Here is an 18,133-nt window from a genome sequence, read left to right as displayed (position 1 = left end):
GTATCCATTGTAGGTAATAAATTAGTAAAATCTAGAATGGTACTAGTTAGCTATATATCATCTTTGGGAGATCTGAGGAAAGTTACTCAAATTATTTTCTGGGCAGTGGCTCAGATGAGGACCTGCAATTGAGAGACACTGCCAGGGTGCCAGAAAGACTGGCTGTCTGTACAGTGCCATTAGTATTCAGTTCCTTCAAAGCCCCGAAAAATCTTTCTGGTAGTCACATTATTTTCCGGTAGTCTGTTGGTTAAAATTCTTTTTCATGTGCTGCTTCATCCATGTTTCCTTACCGAAAGCATACTAAGCAAATTCAGACATTTGTTATAGGAAATTGCAAACATAAAAAAGTAGAGAGGAAAGCATAATGCATCCTCACATGCCTATTCCTCTATTTCACATGTTTCGCCAGCCTTACTTGATTTATACTCATTCACTTTCATCCCCCAGACTATTTTAAAGCAAATCCCAGACATATTTTATTCATGACACTTGTTATTTTTATTATTTACTTTAAAGTAGTAAACATTTTGGAGGTTTTAAAGAAAATCAGTGTTCTTTATTATCAACAGATGTACCTTCACAAGTGTTTCATTAAAAAAAAAAAATTAGTAATAGAAATGGGGTTGCACTATGTTGCCCAAGCTGGTCTTGAACTCTTGGGTTCAAGCAATCCTGCTTTAGCCTCCCAATGTTCTGGGGTAACAGGCATGAGCCACTGCACTTCGCCACAAAATCTTAAGCTTTCCTTCAACTCTTTCTCTTCTAGCTCCCTTTCTGCCTTCCTAGGAGTCTGGTCTGCATTTGCTGTCTCTACAGTGTCCCATTTGCTTGAATATTTCTTACACTGTTTACTGTATACATTGTTAATTGTGTATAATCTATACACTGTATTACAATGTATAATTGTATACCATAATGTAGCACAATATGCATCGGTAATTCTATTATGTATATAAAATTTATGTATACATGATGTTTTATATATCATAATATATATATAATAGTTTAAACATGAATAAATTCTTATTCCAAATTTCAAATATAATATACCTAGACTCCTTATCTTCACCCAGTTCCCAGAGACACAGCTACTATTACTATTAATCCACTGAACAAACCAGTCTGGTATGTATCCTTCTTTCTAGGAATGTAGTCATTAGAAATGTAATACAGTGTATTATGTGGGGTTTTTTTTTTTTTTGGTAAATAACGGTATACTTTGTGTACCATTTGGAATATTTTTTCAGTCAACATTGTCTTTTACCTTCCTCTGTCAGTATGTATGGATCTGTAACATCTCTTCAACTTCTGTACATTCTTCTCTTGTATGTGTGTATTATAGGCTAATCCCCTACTATTACTATAAGCAATGCTACCATAATTTATTTTTCAACAAGTTGCACCAATACACTGACGTTGCCCTGTCAAGTATCACTAAGGATCAGTCTTCATCTTAACCCATCTTGCACGGTATTTGATGATTCTTTTCTCAGAGTAGTATAAATGTTAGTAGAGATAAGCTACTTCTTGCTTTGTAATATTCTCCCCCGAGGTCTCAACTCTCACCTATTGAGATGACAAATCTTTCTCCAACCAACAGTCTAATAATTGCTACCATTTTACTGGACAGACTCCCAATTCCGTGCTAGAAATACCTGCAGTCATATAAAACAGTTCCTTTCCTCTGAAAAATTCCCTCATATTCCCTTGTAGTCAGCCTACCCCAAACCACCACTAATGTTCCTGTCCATATAGTTTTGCCTTTTCCAGAATGTCACAGAAATGGAATCCTATAGTAAGTAGCCTACTAAATCCAGTGTCTTTCACTTTGCGTTCATGTATTTGAGACTTATCTACATTGAACGTATCAGTTCATTTTTATTGCAAAGTAACAATCCATTGTCTGCATGCACCGCAGGCTTATTTATCCAGTCACCAGCCAAAGGACGTCTGGGCTATTTCCCACTTTTTGGCAATTAGGAAGAAAGTCATTATAAACAGTCATGTACATGGTTTTGTCTAAAGAGCTTCCATTTCATTTGGGTAAATACCTCAGAATGAGATTGCTGGTTGTATGCTAATGGAATGCTTAAGAAACTGACAGCTTTCCACAGTGGTGATGCCATTTTGCATTCACACCAGCAATATGTAAAATTGCTCCACAATGTTGCCAGAACTTTTGTCAGTTTAGATTTTAGCCATTCTAAACTAACAAGCATGTAATAGGTGAAGTGTGTTCAAATCTTTTGCCCACTTTTACATGTGGTGGTTTTCCCACTGAATTTTGAGAATTCTTTAGATACAATAGATATACAAATGCTTCATCAGATATGGAACTTGTATAGATTTTCTCATAGATTATGGATGGTATTTTTATTCTCTTAACTGTCTCAAAGAGCAGAAATTGTTAGTTTTAATAAAATCTAACAGTACTTCATGGATTGTGCTTTTGATGTTGTAAATAAAGTTTTCCCATAAAACATGTTCACCAAGGTTTTCTATGTTGTCTTCTAGAAGTTTTGTAGTTCGAGATTTTACATTTATGTCTGTGGTTTTTAGTTTTTGTATATGGTGCTAGGTATGGGTACAAATTTACTATTATTTTGATATATGCATATCCAGTCGTTCCAGCACCATCTGTTGAAAAGGCTATCCTTTACCAAATTGCCTTTACCCCTTTGTTGAAAATCAGTTTACCGTATACATGTGGTCTATTTCTGGACTCTGTTCTGTTCTATTGATCTCTGTGTCTATACTTTCACCAACATTACTGTTGATACTGTGGTGGTATAATACAGATATTTTGTTTAGCTTTGTAATTAGTGTGAATCCTTCAACTTTGACTTATTTTAGCTATTTGAGTTCCTTTGCCTTGTAAATTATAAATTTTAGAATCAGTTTTTTATATAAATGAATTTTGACTGAAGTTGGATTGAAATTATAGATTAGGAAAACTGCTGAATTGGAAAATAAGATACCATTTTTATTCAATATCATGAACATGTTTCTCTATTTTCTCAGGCTGTAATTTCTCTCACCGTAGTTTTCAGGATAGATTTCTTTTATACATAGCTTTTATCATACTTAACCCTAAGTAATTTTTAAGTGTTATTTATGGTTTTCAATTTTTTATTTTACTTCTGATTGTTCACTACTAGTATACAGAAACACATTTGATTTTTTTTTTTTTTTTTTTTTTTTTTTTGAGATGGAGTTTCGCTCTTGTTACTCAGGCTGGAGGGCAATGGCGCAATTTCTGCTCACCGCAACCTCCGCCTCCTGGGTTCAGGCAATTCTCCTGCCTCAGCCTCCTGAGTAGCTGGGTTTACAGGCACACGCCACCATGCCCAGCTAATTTTATTTTTGTATTTTTAGTAGAAACGGGGTTTCACCATGTTGACCAGGATGGTCTCGATCTCTTGACCTCGTGATCCACCTGCCTCCGCCTCCCAAAGTGCTGGGATTACAGGCGTGAGCCACCGTGCCCGGCACATTTGATTTTTTGTATATTAATCATGTAACCTCCTTTACTAGTTCTAGTAACTTTCTGTGGATTCTTCGTGATTTTTCTGTGTTGACAATCCAGGCTGTATGGCTTCTTTTTCTTGTCTTATTTTACATGCTGGGCTCTCCAGTTACATGGTGAGTAAGGGTAGTGAGAACAGACATCGTTGCTTTGTTACTGATCAGAGGGGCAAGGCATTCAGTCTTTCACCATTAAGTATGATATCTGTAGGTGCTTTTGGTAAATGTTTACCAAGTTGAAGAAGTTCCTTGAGAGTTTTTATATTAATGAATGTTGGGTTTTGTCAGATGCTTTCCTTCAAATACTAAGATGATTTATCACCTTCTCTTTCTGGAAGAGTTTCTATAGAATTGGCATTATTTCTTCCTCAAATGTTTGGTAGCATTTACCAGTGAAGCCATCTGGGCCTACAGTTTTCTCTGACAGGAGGTTTTTTTAACCACAAATTAATTTCTTTAATAGATATGGGGCTATTGAGACTACTACTGCTTCAGTTTTATTAGTTTATGTCTTTGAAGAATTTGTCCATTTCATGCTCATCATCACATATATTGGCATTAAGTTGTTCTTTAACATCTTTTTTGAAACAGGGTCTCAGTCTGTTACCCAGGCTGGAGTGCAGGGGTGCCATCACAGCTCACTGCGGCCTCTCTGCCCAGGCTCTAGTGACCCTCCCATTGCAGCCTTCCAAGTAGCTAGGACTACAGCACACCCCACCCCACCCCACCAATCCCACCACACCTGGCTTTTTTTTTTTTTTGGCAGCGACATGGTCTTGCTATGTTGCCCAGGCTAGTCTTGAACTCCTGGGCTCAAGGATCCTCCTGCCTTGGTCTCCCAAAGTGCTGGGATTACAGGCATAAGCCACCACACCTGGCTGGGATTAAGTTATTCTTTTTCTTTCATTATACTTTTAATGTATATTGGTAATTTCATTTTCCTGGTTAGTCTGTACACAGAAGTAACAATTTTTAAAATCTCCAAGAAACCTAGTTGTGTTTTTGCTGTTGTTTTGAAATGGTCTCATTCTGTCACTCAGGCTGGAGTTCATCAGTGATGTGAGCATGGTTCATGGTAGCCTCAACCACCTGGGCTCAAGCCACCCTTCCACTTCATCCTCCGGATTAGCTTGGCCCACAGGTGTGCAGCACTATGCCTTTTTTTTTTTTTTTTTTTTTTTTTTTTTTTTAAGTAGAGACAAGGTCTTGCCATGTTACCCAGGCTGGTCTTGAACTCCTGTGCTCAGGCAATCCACCCCACTCAGCCTCCCAAAGTGCTGAGACTACAGGCATGAGCCACAGCACCCAGCCCCCGAAAACCTAGCTTTTGTTTGCCTTGGTTTTTCCCTACTTTTCAGTTTTCCATTTCAGTGAGTCCTACACTCTTTCTACTGTAAGTTGAAACTTTAGGTCACTAATTTGAGACCTTTTTTCTTTTCTAACATAGGTGTTTAGTGCTGTGTATTTCTCTCTTAGCAGTGTTTTAGCTACATCCCACAAATTTTAATATTTTGGATTTTCATTTAGTTCAAAATAATTTCTCTTGTGCTTTCTTTGACCAAAAGAAATAATATATAGTTTCCAAAAATTGGTGGACTTTCCAGGTATCTTTCATTGATTTCTGATTTAATGCCACTGTGATCAGTGAAAATACATTATTTCAACCCTTTAACGTGTATTGACACTTGTTTTATGGTCCATAATGTAGTCTATCTTGGTAAGTGTTCTCTCTGCACTCGATTTGTTAGAGGGTGTTCTATAAATGTCAGTCAGTTGGTCGATAATGTCTGCATCTTCTGTATACTTACTGATTTTTCTCTGTTTTACCAATTAAGTTGAAATCTCTTGACTATCTTTTTTATTTATATGTCAATAGGAAACACCTGTCTTTGTCACTGATATTTTTTGCTCTGAAATCTACTTTCTCTGATACTAATAGAGCCACTGCAACTGTCTTTGATGAGTGGTAGCATGGAATAACCTTTTCCACCCTTCCAGCTTTATTGAGATACAATTCTTATACTGTATTATTCACCCATTTGAAGTGTACTAGGACTTTTAGTATGTTCCCAGAGTTGTGCAGCCATCACCACATTCTATTTTTGAATTCTTTTATTACCTCAGAAAGAAACTTGTCCATTAGCAGAAACTATTCCCCACAACCCTTGGCAACCAGTCATCTTTCTGCTTCTATATATTTGCCCATTCTGGACAACTCATAAAAATGGAATAAAAAAATATGTAGTCTTTTGTGACTGGCTTCTTTCACTTATCAATGTTTTCAATATCCATTCATACTGTAATCCATTCAGTACTTCATTCCTTTTTATTGCCAAGTAACATTCCACTTGTGGGATATACATTTTTACATTTAAAAAGTGCATAACTTAAAACAGATAGTTTGGTTTTGCTTTTTTGTTCAATCGGACAATTTCTAACTTTTAATTGGTACATTTACAACATTTAAATTTAAATGCTATTTCCTTTCCTGTATGTCCCTTTTTCCCCCTTTTTAAGACTTCTTATAAGTATTTTGATTCCAATTCATCTGCTTTGTCTATTATGTTAATCTGTTTATTCTTTTTTTTCCATTTAACTGTAATCCATTTAGAATTCATAGGTTATAGGATGAGAGTCTAACTTTAGCCATCAGAATCATTTCCTCCAACTCCAGTTGCTTTTTGGGGCTATTACTGCCAATTTATGTTTCCAGGTTTCTTAACTAGTCCTACTAGGACTATCACTAGAATTAGAGTAAGCTTATGTAACAGAGAAAGTATATCTTTTAAATATTAGGTCTTCCCATGCAGAAAGACTGGTTTATCTTCACTTATTCCAGTTTTCAAACTTATTCCAAACCATGTGACACCTTTAGACCTTTTTTTTTTTTTAAAAATATGATAGGAAAAGTTTCTCCATTATTACATTTTCTTTTTTTGAGACAGAGTCTCGCTCTTGTTCTCCAGGCTGGAGTGCACTGGCGTGATCTCGGCTCACTGCGCAGCCTCTGCCTCCCGGATTCAAGCGATTTTTCTCACCTCATACCCCAGAGTGGCTGGGATTACAGGCGCCTGCCACCATGCCCAGCTACTTTTTGTGCTTTTAGTAGAGATGGGGTTTCACAATTTTGGCCAGGTTGAGGTGATCCACCTGCCTCGGCCTCCCAAAGTGCTAGGATTACAGGCGTAAACCACCATGCCCAGCCCATTATTGCATTTTCTAACATATTTTTTTGTTGTTATTTGTTTTCCTCAACTGGTTTTTTTAAAGAGACAGCGTTTCTCACTTTGTTGCCCAGGCTGGAGTGTGGTGGCATGACCATGGCTCACTACAGCCTTGAACTCTTGGGCTCTAGTGTGAGTAGCCTGCCTCAGCCTCCTGAGTAGCTAGGACTACAGGTGCATGGCACCATGCTCAGCTAATTTTTATTCGTTGTAGGAATGAGGTCTTGCTATGTTGCAGAGCTGGTCTCAAACTCCTGGCCTCAAGCAGTCCTCCCACCCCAGCCTGCCGAAGTGTTGAGATTACAGGTATGAGCCACTGTACCCAGATTGTTTTTTTCAAGCCTACGAAGAGTTGAAAAAATAATACATTGAGCACCCACTTATCAACCATTAATGTCTGAGAGTTGCTCTCACTCTCCTCCTACCTAGATATATTGCAACTGACCTGTTTTTGAACGAAAGCTGCAGACACAGACACTTTACCTCTCAATACTTTCAGCACAGTCTCCTACATAATCTGCTAGGCATCATCAACACCAAAGAAAAATTAAAAAAAAAAAAAATACACTGAAGGCCACATTCAAATTTTCCTCAGAATGTCCTTTATAGCAGTGTTTTTCTATGCAGGATCAAAAATCATGCATTGCATTTGGGTGTCATGTCTCCTTAGTCTCCTTTATGGTACCTTCCCCATCCTCTACCTTTTTTTCATGATACTGACCTTTTTTGTGAAGAGTCCAGGCCATATATATGTGTGTTTGTTTCTAAGATATGAGTTTTGCTCTTGCCACTCAGGCTGGAGTGCAATGGTGCATTCTCAGCTCACTGCAACCTCTACCTCCCAGGTTCAAGTAGTTCTCCTGCCTCAGCCTCCCGGGCAGCTGGGATAACAGGTGCCCACCACAAAGCCCGGCTAATTTTTGTAGTTTTAGTAGAGATGGGGTTTCACCATGTTGGCCACGCTGGTCTTGAACTCCTGACCTCAGGTGATCCACCCACCTTGGCCTCCCAAAGTGCTGAGATTACAGGTGTGAGCCACCACGCCCCACCTCTAAGCAGTCTTTATCAGTACACATATCATTATATAAGGACCTTCACAATCCAGTTCCACTCACTAACATCAGCTTTGGATCACTGTGTCTGCCTCAAGGACACTGTTTTCTTCCCCTTACCTGCTTCCATACCTCAGCAACTCCCTGACTTTTCAACATTAAGGCCTGACTCAAGCTTCCTTCCCCTTCGAATGAGGCAGCTGTTGCCACATACATCTGTGCTGATATGACTATTGCATTGCAGTGTCTAAAAGGTCAACTTCTCCAGAGGACACTGCCTGTCCCAGAAACAGGCCTTCGGTAAGGGATCCAAAATTTCTTTCCCCAACAAATGTAGAAAATTGTTACAAATGGGATAAAAAAAAAAAAACCACCAACTTCCAAGTTTATAGCAGAATGTTCAAAATGTACAAATAGGAGAGGGAATAAAAAAATTCAAATCCCCATTTCCAATCTTAAAATTCCACTCCCTTCCCCTCAAAAAAAGCAAAACACCAAAATAAACCCTAGGTTTCGCTGCAAGGATTCTGACTGATCACTGTTCCCTGGCAGCTCTCATAATGAGTGCCTAGGCTTAGCACAAACCCTGTTTCTAGCATCTGACGCATTTTGGGATTAGTAAAGGCCAAGATTGATGCTAGGCTCACCTTTGAAGGACTGTTGCTGAAGTAATAGAAAATCTTTTCTCGAGGAGAAAGCATTGCTTCGTTTTTATGTGGGGAAATGTAGACGGGATGATTCTGAGACAACTGTACTCGGCGAGGGGAACCTGTTCTTATAAATGGATAGGGAGAGAGTGGAGGAACATCCATCTGTTAAAAAAAAAAAATCAGTAATTCTAAGAAAAAAAATTATAATTTTTCAGGTATTTTTATTGACAGTGATTAAAGAAGTGTGTGAAACCAGTAGTCTTATGATAGTGATGTATTAGCAATAATTAAACCTAAAGAAAAACATTCTAATAGCAAACCTTAAGTGCTTAGTTTGTGCCAATTATTTTAAGCAATTTTTATACATTATATCATTTCATCCTTACAACAACTCTATATGCTAGGAACTAGTAATACTCCCATTTTATATATGAGTAAACAGAGGTATGGAGAAATTTTAATGAATTGCAAGGTTACCACTACTAAATACTCGACAGTTTGAACCCATGTAGCCTGTCTTTTATACTACTATACTTTATAGGGACTCCAAATACAACCTTATTCTAGTTTAATGCTTAACAACAGTGAAACATATGTTGGTCAGGTAAATTATAGACCTCTTCAATTTTACTTAACAGTATTATTTGTAAAACTATGAGACAGAGTCTCATTCTGTCGCCCAGACTGGAGTGTAGTGGTGCAACCTCCATCTCCTGTGTTCAAATGATTCTCCTGCCTCAGCCTTCAGAGTAGGGATTACAGGTATGTGCCACCACACCCAGCTCATTTTTGAATTTTTAGTAGAGACCAGGTTTTACCATGTTGGCCAGGCTGGTCTCAAACTCCTGACCTCAAGTGATCTGCCTGCCCTGGCCTCCCAAAGTGCTGGGATTACAGCCATGAGCCGCTATACGGACCAGGTGAAGTATAAATGATTCTTCAACATTCATGAGTAAAAACAGTATGAAATAATCCCTGTCATACTTACTACGTTTGCCTGTGAGTACTTCATGGCAAATGTTTTAATTTGTTTGATGTAGATGTTGTTGTAGAACTGAATGAGGTCTCCCCTCTCCTCTTCTTCCATGTCACTGTTGGCACCTGTGAGGCGAGTAGGTGTGGGAGGAGCACTGCTGGGCTGTGGAACTGGCAAGGTGCTGCTTGACCTCATGACTGGACTTGAGTCTCTACTGGCTGCAGCCAGGAAAACAAAGGGTGTTAATACAAAGGCTGCTAGTATAGATTGTTTTAATTAAAAAAAATAAGTAGGAAAACAGTGAACAGCTACCTGCACTACTTGCTAATGACAGTGAATAGGCACTCTATTCTTCACACTCAGAGGCGAATATCAGCTAGGATATTAATAACTTTAACCCCATGCCATAACCATAGCAAGGGCTTTCTGTGCAGTGTCCCTCAATAAGTTACACCAAGTTTTCTAGGACCTACACCCTGTACTAAGTGGTACAAACCAACAATTAGTGATAGTATATCCATAGCATAGCTCCAGTTGACATGTCAGACCTTTCTGGAACTCAGGCAAGTCGATTCCCCCCTGAAAGCTCTAATTCTCCTGGAGAAAAAAATGTTACACAATATGTGCCCCAAAGCTATGGAATGGACAGTTTTTCCACCTAGAGTTTGGTTTACTGCTCCATTAAACCCTTTGCCAATAAAACACTTAGTTTCTACAGTTATTTCATTTGGTAATGCTTAGTTACTTCTTCAAGCCCTAAAAAGTAAAAACTCCTAATTCTGTCTTGTAGTTCACGAAGATCCCACTTACTTCTATCTTTGTTTAGTTCTGTTGGAGAATTCTGATGGCTTCTGCTATCACTGCTACCGGAATTTCTTCTTTTTCTTTTCCCTTTTATCAAAACACTCCTATATACCTTAAGAGAGACAATGAGAAGGGAACAGAAACTAGTATTTGTTGAGCATGCCCTCGGTGATAGGATCTTGACATATGTTACTAGATTCTCACAATAACCTGTGTAGCAATAGTCCTCAGCAGAGGCTGAGAAACATAACTGTTAAATAGATCCAGGATTCAATCAGCCTGTCTAGCTTCACATGCCAAGTACTGCCTGCACTACCACACTGCAGTAACAGCACCTGACCATAAAATCAAGTCATTCTAAGTCAGATACACAGATCTGGCCGATTTGTGCCTCAGAGATGAATGGTATTAAAGGTAAAGTGGGTTTTAAATTTCCACGTGACATTCTCTTGGTTTAACCTACAGTATGTTTACTAAACCAGAATGAAAGGTAAAGTGGAAACCAAATAACTTCTTAATTCCTATCTATCTTGTGATTTTCTGAATTAAGAAGGCAGTCGAATTAACATTGTTGCCTTTTGAGGAACAAGAACTTAATCAACATGTGACATCGACAATAAAGAAGATTGTGGAAACTTCCCTTAAGTAGAGTCCCAGTGTTTATCTTGGAAAAAAGGCCACAGAATCAACTATGGTTAATTTTTTGTTTTCATCACAGACTTTTAAGCTTTATTTTCAGTCCTTAGAAAAAATGTAGTTACCTGGCTCCGGGCCTGTGGCTGAGTCCTATAACAACGCATAATGTTCTGGAAGGACTTATCTTCTTTCGTGACCTGGCAAAGAATAAGAATGCTCTGAGAGAGAGAGCAACTTCCACGGTAACAGTGTGAGGAGCTCCGTGAACCTGCTGCCCAGTGAAAGTGGTGAAACTTATATAAAAGCCATTTAAAGTCTCTGGAAATGGTCTTAAAGGCATATAGCAAATAAAGAGACATTGATTCAAGAAAATCTATTAAAATTCAATAAGAACATTGGGAATCTATAGTATGTGAATCAAGACTTGGAGTAGAGGCCAGGTATGGTTGCTCACACCTGAAATCCCAGCAACTTTGGGAGGCTGAGACTGGTGAATCAGTTGAGATCAGGAGTTCAAGACCAACCTGGCCATCATGGTGAAAGCCAGTCTCTACTAAAAATACAAAATTAGCTGGGCATGGTGGCATGTGCCTGTAATCACAGCTACTCAGGAGGCTGAGGCAGGAGAATCACTTGAACCTGGGAGATGGAGGTTACAGTGAGCCGAGATCAAGCCACTGCACTCCAACCTGGACAACAGAGCAAGACTCTTGTCTCAAAAAAAAAAAAAGTAGAAAAGTATAGTAACTGAAATGAAAAATTCACTAGAAGCTAGGGAAAACAGTAGATTTGAACTAGCAAAAAAAAAAAAAATGAAGAAAGAAATTGCGTGATCTGAGGAACACAGAGAAAGAATGAAGAAAAATAAACAGCCTCAGAGAAACGTGGCACACCAGTAAGGAAATCAACATATGTTAATGGGAGAACCAGAAGAGAAGAGAAGCAGAAAAAAAATGTTCAAAGAAATACTGAAAACTTCCCAAATTTGTTTTTAAAAAATTATATATCCAGGACATTCAATGACTTCCAAGTCAGATAAACTCATCCATACCTAGATATATCATAGTAAAAATGCTCAAAGCCAAAGAAAGATAAAATGTTGAAAGCATACAGAGAAAAACAACTTTTCATTTACAGAGCAACCCTAATAAAATAAAATGTAACTTCTAATCAGAAACTATAGAGGTCAAGAAGCAATGGGATTAGTGATACACTGCTATCAAAAAAAAAAAAAAAGGCAGTGGGATAACATTCTAAGTGATGAAAGAAAAAATTAAGACTCCAGTATTAAAAAGTTACTCAGGATTTTTATCTGTGAAGTATCAATATTCAAAACTTTACAAGTTATCTTTCAGAAATGAAGGTGAAATAAATATACTCTCAGATAAACAAAAACAGAATTTGGTGCTAGCAAACCCTTTACAAGAAATACTACACAAAATTCTTCAAAAGCAAATGCCCCTGGACAGTAACATACATGAAGAAGGCCAGGAGCACTGGTAAAGATAATTATGTAATCGTAAATACAGTATAAATGCATATTTCTTCTCCTTTAACTGATTAATAAAACAATTGTGTAAAATTATATGTAATGTATTATACCTATAACATAGAAATATGTAATATATTTGCCAAAAACAGTACAAAGGAGGTAGGCAGAAGCAAAGCTGTATTGGGCAAAGGAAATTCCTCCAAAAGGCAACTCACATACACAGGAATGAATAAGAGAAATAGAAACAGGCTGGGTGTGGTGGTTTATGCCTATAATCCCAACATTTTGGGAGGCCGAGGCAAGTGAACTCCTTGAGGCCAGGAGTTCAAGACCAGCCTGGGCAACATGGTGAAACCCCATCTCTACCAAAAATACAAAAATTAGCCAGGCATGGTGTGCGTGCCTGTAATCCCAGCTACTCAGGAGGCTGAGACAGGAGAATTGCTTGAACCCAGGAGGCAGAGGTTGCAGTGAGCTGAGATGCACCACTGCACTCTAGTCTGGCTGACAAGAGTGAAATGCTGTCTCAAAAAAAAAAAGTTAATTTTATATTGGGTGAATTTTACCTCAATAAGTTATTTAAGCAAAGTAAGATAATAAGTGTTAATGAAAAAGTGAAGAAACTAAAATATTTATTATACTGCTTGTGTAAAATGGTACAGTACTTTGGAAAACAGTCAGTTCCCTAAATGGTTAAAACACAGCGTATGACCCAGCAATCCATTTCTAGATAGGAATGAAATGAAAATGAAAACACATGTCTACACAAAAACCCAAACACAAAGGCTAATAGCAGTATTATGCATATAGTCAAAAGTAGAAACAACTAAAACATACATTAGCTAATAAATGGATAAAAATACTTTCATGTAACTATACAATAGAATATTATGTTCTAAAATTGTGAGTATTGCACATGTCTGTGAATATACTAAGACCCATTTCACTGCATTTTAAATAGATGAATTATATAGCATATAAACTGTATCTCAATAAAGTGATTAAAAAATGTTCTCGGTAATGAACTGCCTTTGCAGTTCCAAATGGCAAACTCACTTTTGCCATCACATAAATGGCACACATTAATAACTGGTCCAGATGTCGGTCCATCATAAGTTCAGGACACTGAATTATGGAGAATTCAAAGCAGGTCCAGATTTTTTTCCTCAGTTCATCTGAAATATCTAGTTTGGCACAGAGATCCCGAAGGCGTACACCTGCTAAATGGTATACCTAGGAGAGAAACAAAAACATTTCAAACTTTAACACTTATATTTCCCAAGCTCATGCTTCTGGTAAGGTTACGTGAAAAATTACCTTTCTAAAGAAAAGCGATAATGAGCTGGTTTTCCTGGGTCTATTACTGCTGCTGCTTACGGACTGGCCTTGCTTCTGCTGTTGGCCACCTGGGGAAATCTGTTGAATGGCCACTTGACCAGGGACTTGTAAAGTTGTTCCTGTCACTTGTTGAGAGCTCAGACTTCCAGCCAGGGCCTGAGCACTGAGGGGCTGGATGGAGCCTGTCACAGCTTGTGCCTGCCCCCCAACATTGACTTGGACTGGGTAGAATGTTATCCCTCCATTTTCATTGGCAATACCTAGTTTGTGACAGAAAAAAAGCTTGAAGAAAATGTTAATAAGGGGTTCTCCAGGCAAAGGTTTACAATTTCCCCTCTCTTAACCCCGCCCCCCATCACTCCTCTGTCCCCTGCGTCACTCTAGCCAAACCTTGGGTAACTTTTCAATACATGCCACAGAGAAGGAACTCAATATCCAGCTCTGCCTTCCTTACCTTGCACAGGAATGGTTACTGTTTGCCCATTGTTGGCAGTGACAGTGGCAGTCGCCATGGTGACCAAAGTTTGTCCAGGAACTGGTGTGACAGAAACAGGCTCCCCAGATACATTCTGCACAGGGACAGCATTGACTATTGGCTGTTGGGGCATGCGCCCAGGTGTCCCTCCATCAGAAGGGCTATCATTCTCAACAAATAGCCGCCTTCTGGTAGTGCTGGCTGGTGGTGAGCTGTACCTATCATATAATGTGGTTGGAGATGTTACACCTAGGGTCAAAACAAATCAAAGTATTTAACTCAAGGAGACTCAGATCTGACTTCCATCCAAGTTGTCAGGTTCAAAAATTACTACAGTGTTTGAAATTATGTTTTCATAAATCAAAAAGCAAACAAGAATTACAGAAGTCATATCTTACCTCCATTCCACTAATGAAAATTAGTGAATTTTCAAGAGCAAAATTTTAAAATGGAATTTTTTGTCTTGTAGTGTTCCTTTCTCCAATCCCCCTTTCCCTAATCAGACTCGACTCTGTCTTCCACTACTACAGAACCTTCATGATTTAGGGGCAATTTAAGGCATTCATTACCCTATTTCTCTGTATGACATTTTTCTGTAATAGATATGACTTTACTACAGAGCCACTACTTGACACGATTGGTAGTATGTCATCTAGGAGCATTCCCCCACCAGTTTTACCAATTTTTATCTTTGTCTTTTTCCACATATAAAATATTATTAAAACTCAATATACTTAAGGTGGACATGCATGACTTATGACTTGGATTCAATTAGGCATAGTTTATTTTTTAATCAGTTTTTTATAAACAAGGTGGACGTGCATGATTTGGATTCAATTAAGCATAGTTTATTTTTTTAAACAGTTTATATATCATAAATTTTATCCACTTAAATTGTACAATTCAATGGTTTGAGGTAAATCATTTTTATTTTTATTTTTTGAGACATAGAGTCTTACTCTGTCGCCCAGGCTAGAGTGTAGTGGTATGACCTCGGCTCACTACAACCTCTGCCTCCTGGGTTCAAGTGATTCATGTGCCTCGGCCTCCTGAATGACTGAGATTACAGGTGTATGCCACCATGCATGGCTAACTTTTTTTTGAGACAGAGTTTCGCTCTTGTTACCCAGGCTGGAGTGCAATGGCGCGATCTTGGCTCACCGTAACCTCCGCCTCCTGGGTTCAGGTAATTCTCCTGCCTCAGCCTCCTGGAGAGTAGCTGGGATTACAGGCACGAGCCACTATGCCCAGCTAATTTTTTGTATTTTTAGTAGAGACGGGGTTTCACCACGTTGACCAGGATGGTCTCAATCTCTTGAACTCGTGATCCACCCGCCTCGGCCTCCCAAAGTGCTGGGATTACAGGCTTGAGCCACCGCGCCCGGCCTAACTTTTGTATTTTTAGTAGAGATGGGGTTTCACCATGTTGGCCAGGCTGGTCTCAAACTCCTGACCTCAGGTGATCTGCCCACCTTGGCCTCCCAAAGTGCTGGTATTACAGGCTAGTTTTTTAACACTGTGGTAAAATATATATATATAATTTACCATTTTAACCAATTTTTATGTGTACGATTCAGTGGTATCAATCACATTTACAATATGGCAGAACAGTCACCACTATTTGTAAAACTTCATTACCTGAACAGCCCATTATGGCTTAGTCTGTTTTTAAGTATTCACACCAATGTCTGAATTTTTGAGAAGCATTCCTTCCTTCTTCTGTGTCCACCTCTAAAAGCTGTGTATCAGTTGTTTTTAAATTTTAAAATATATGTAGGAAGTTCGTAAGAGGTATTGATAGGAGTAAATCCTAATAAACTGCAGCTTAACATTTCTATTTCCAGATGACACAAAAGTAAGTCAAGTTACTAGATTTGTATTTGGTACAAAGCTGCAGAATCAGAAAGAATACATTATCATTTTTGTATAAAATATCAAGAGATCTCAGGAAAACTGAGAAGTGATAAGTGCAAAGAAAATGAAGTTTAAAGTTAAGTCCTCTTAATCTGTAAATAAGGGAAGGGAAAATTCTACAAAAATAGACTGAGAAAGACCAGCTGTCAGATCTTTCAAAAATGAGGACTTTTCATATGGATCATCCATGTGTATTAAGTATACACTGACTTAGAGTGATTTTTTTTTGTACAGATAGCATCTTGATATGTTGCCCAGAATGGTCTTGAACTCGTGGGTTCAAGCGATCCTCCCTACTAGGTCTCCCACAGTGCTCGGGTTACAGGCATGAGCTACCATGCCCATCCTAGAGTGATTCCTGACTTTATTTATTTAGAGACAGAGTCTCACTCTGTCGCCCAGGCTCAAGCGCAGTGGCCTGATTCAAGCTCACCACAACCTCCACCTCCGAGGTTCAAGCTATTCTCCTGCCTCAGCCTCCCAAGTAGCTGGGATTACACATGCCCGCCACCATGCCTGGCTAATTTTTTTTTTTATTTTTAGTAGAGACGAGGTTTCACCTTGTCGGCCAAGCTGGTCTCAAACTCCTGACTTCAGGTGATCCACCTGCCTTGGCCTCTCAAAGTGCTGGGATTACAGGCATAAGCCACGGCACCTGGCCGATTCCTGACATTAAAACTGGTATTTCTTCTACAGCCAGCTCTTATCAATTACATTATAAAACTGATCTAGAAATAAGAATATTCTTTTAATTGCATCCAAGGATTTAGAACTCTCTGGATTTACTGAATTGCTCTTTAAAAGGTAGTTCTATTTAAACTTCAACCTTTCATATTGCAGATCTTCCAAGCAGCTGCCTAAAAAGTATAAACCAGATGCACAGCAAAACTGCCCTTTTCTGTATTTCTTGGACCAGCACTAGTGTCACATTAACTAGGGTAGCACATCTCAACAGACCAAGTGGAACATACTCAGTAGTCTTAACTCACGGGTTTGTCTGTACCTAACTGGATCATGTAGCTCTGTCTTTAAGAAGGCATTTCTATTTCTCCTGTAATATGTATTTGCCGTAAAAATTTTACAGAATCACCAGGAATTCTATCAACCAACAATAATCTTAACAGTTTGGTTTTTCCATTTCCACCATTTTGTATGCTCATCGATAAACATACGCTTTAAAAAATACATACACAGCAGTCGGCTGGCTATGGTGACTCCTAGCACTTTGGGAGGCCAAGGCAGGCAGATCACCTGAGGTGAGGAGGTTGAGGCCAGTCTGGCCAACACGGCAAAACCCCTTCTCTACTAAATATATAAAAATTAGCCAGGCGTGCTGGCATGTGCCTGTAGTCCCAGCTACTTGGGAGGCTGAGGCACGAGAATCACTTGAACCCGGCAGGTGGAGGTTGCAGTGAGTGAGACTGCGCTACTACACTCCAGCCTGGGCCACAGAGTGAGACCCTGCTTGAAAAAATTTTAAAAATTAAAATTAAATAAATAAATAAATATAGCAGTCTATCCTTTTTAAAAGATGCCTGTTAAGATTCATTTTCCTGTATTTTTTTTTTTTTTTCATTTTCATTTTCCTGTATTCTTAATCTTTAAAGGCACTTCTTTTTTTTTTCTTTTGAGATGGAGTTTCGCTCTTGTTACCCAGGATGGAGTGCAATGGCGCGATCTCGGCTCACTGCAACCTCTGCCTCCTGGGATCAGGCAATTCTCCTGAGAGGCACTTCTTTTAAGTGATCCATGTGGCACAAAAATACATGGAATATTTTCTTCTATATATTGCCTACTAACTTCACTTCTAGGATTAGATGAAATTTAAATTTCCAGATAGTAGGCCCCAAAATATTCCCCTAGTATTTTAAACTTACTCCTTCCAAGTCCTCCAGTATCAGCACGAACTTCAGTCACCCTTCTGGGAGTCAAAGGGGAGCCAGCAATACAAATTTCATCTGCTCTTTCCAGGTTCTGAGGTGGCATGACCTATGAAGAATTGGTTACACAGAATGCCAATATCCAAAAAAAGCACTTTTATTAG

General features: G+C 38.7%; 1 protein-coding gene across 4 annotated transcripts in view; it reads right to left on the bottom strand.

The window, feature by feature from the left end:
- RBL2 (RB transcriptional corepressor like 2) overlaps positions 1-18,133 on the bottom strand; it is a 53,678-nt gene that overhangs the window by 2,020 nt on the left and 33,525 nt on the right. For 3 of the 4 annotated variants that reach the window (XM_008985865.4, XM_054248642.2, XM_078358124.1), the window contains 8 exons: positions 17,967-18,078; positions 14,155-14,424; positions 13,680-13,960; positions 13,419-13,595; positions 10,996-11,067; positions 10,241-10,346; positions 9,443-9,648; positions 8,452-8,616 (listed from right to left, as the gene is read on the bottom strand). In XM_008985865.4, the coding sequence (XP_008984113.1) occupies positions 8,452-8,616; positions 9,443-9,648; positions 10,241-10,346; positions 10,996-11,067; positions 13,419-13,595; positions 13,680-13,960; positions 14,155-14,424; positions 17,967-18,078 (1,389 nt within the window). Of the gene's footprint in view, positions 1-5,833; positions 7,095-8,451; positions 8,617-9,442; positions 9,649-10,240; positions 10,347-10,995; positions 11,068-13,418; positions 13,596-13,679; positions 13,961-14,154; positions 14,425-17,966; positions 18,079-18,133 lie in introns of those variants that run through there. The other variant, XM_078358123.1, reaches the window with a different exon arrangement.

This window comes from Callithrix jacchus, chromosome 20, assembly GCF_049354715.1.
Source record: "Callithrix jacchus isolate 240 chromosome 20, calJac240_pri, whole genome shotgun sequence".
NCBI lineage: Eukaryota > Metazoa > Chordata > Mammalia > Primates > Cebidae > Callithrix > Callithrix jacchus.
This window is presented reverse-complemented; position numbering and strand designations above follow the sequence as displayed.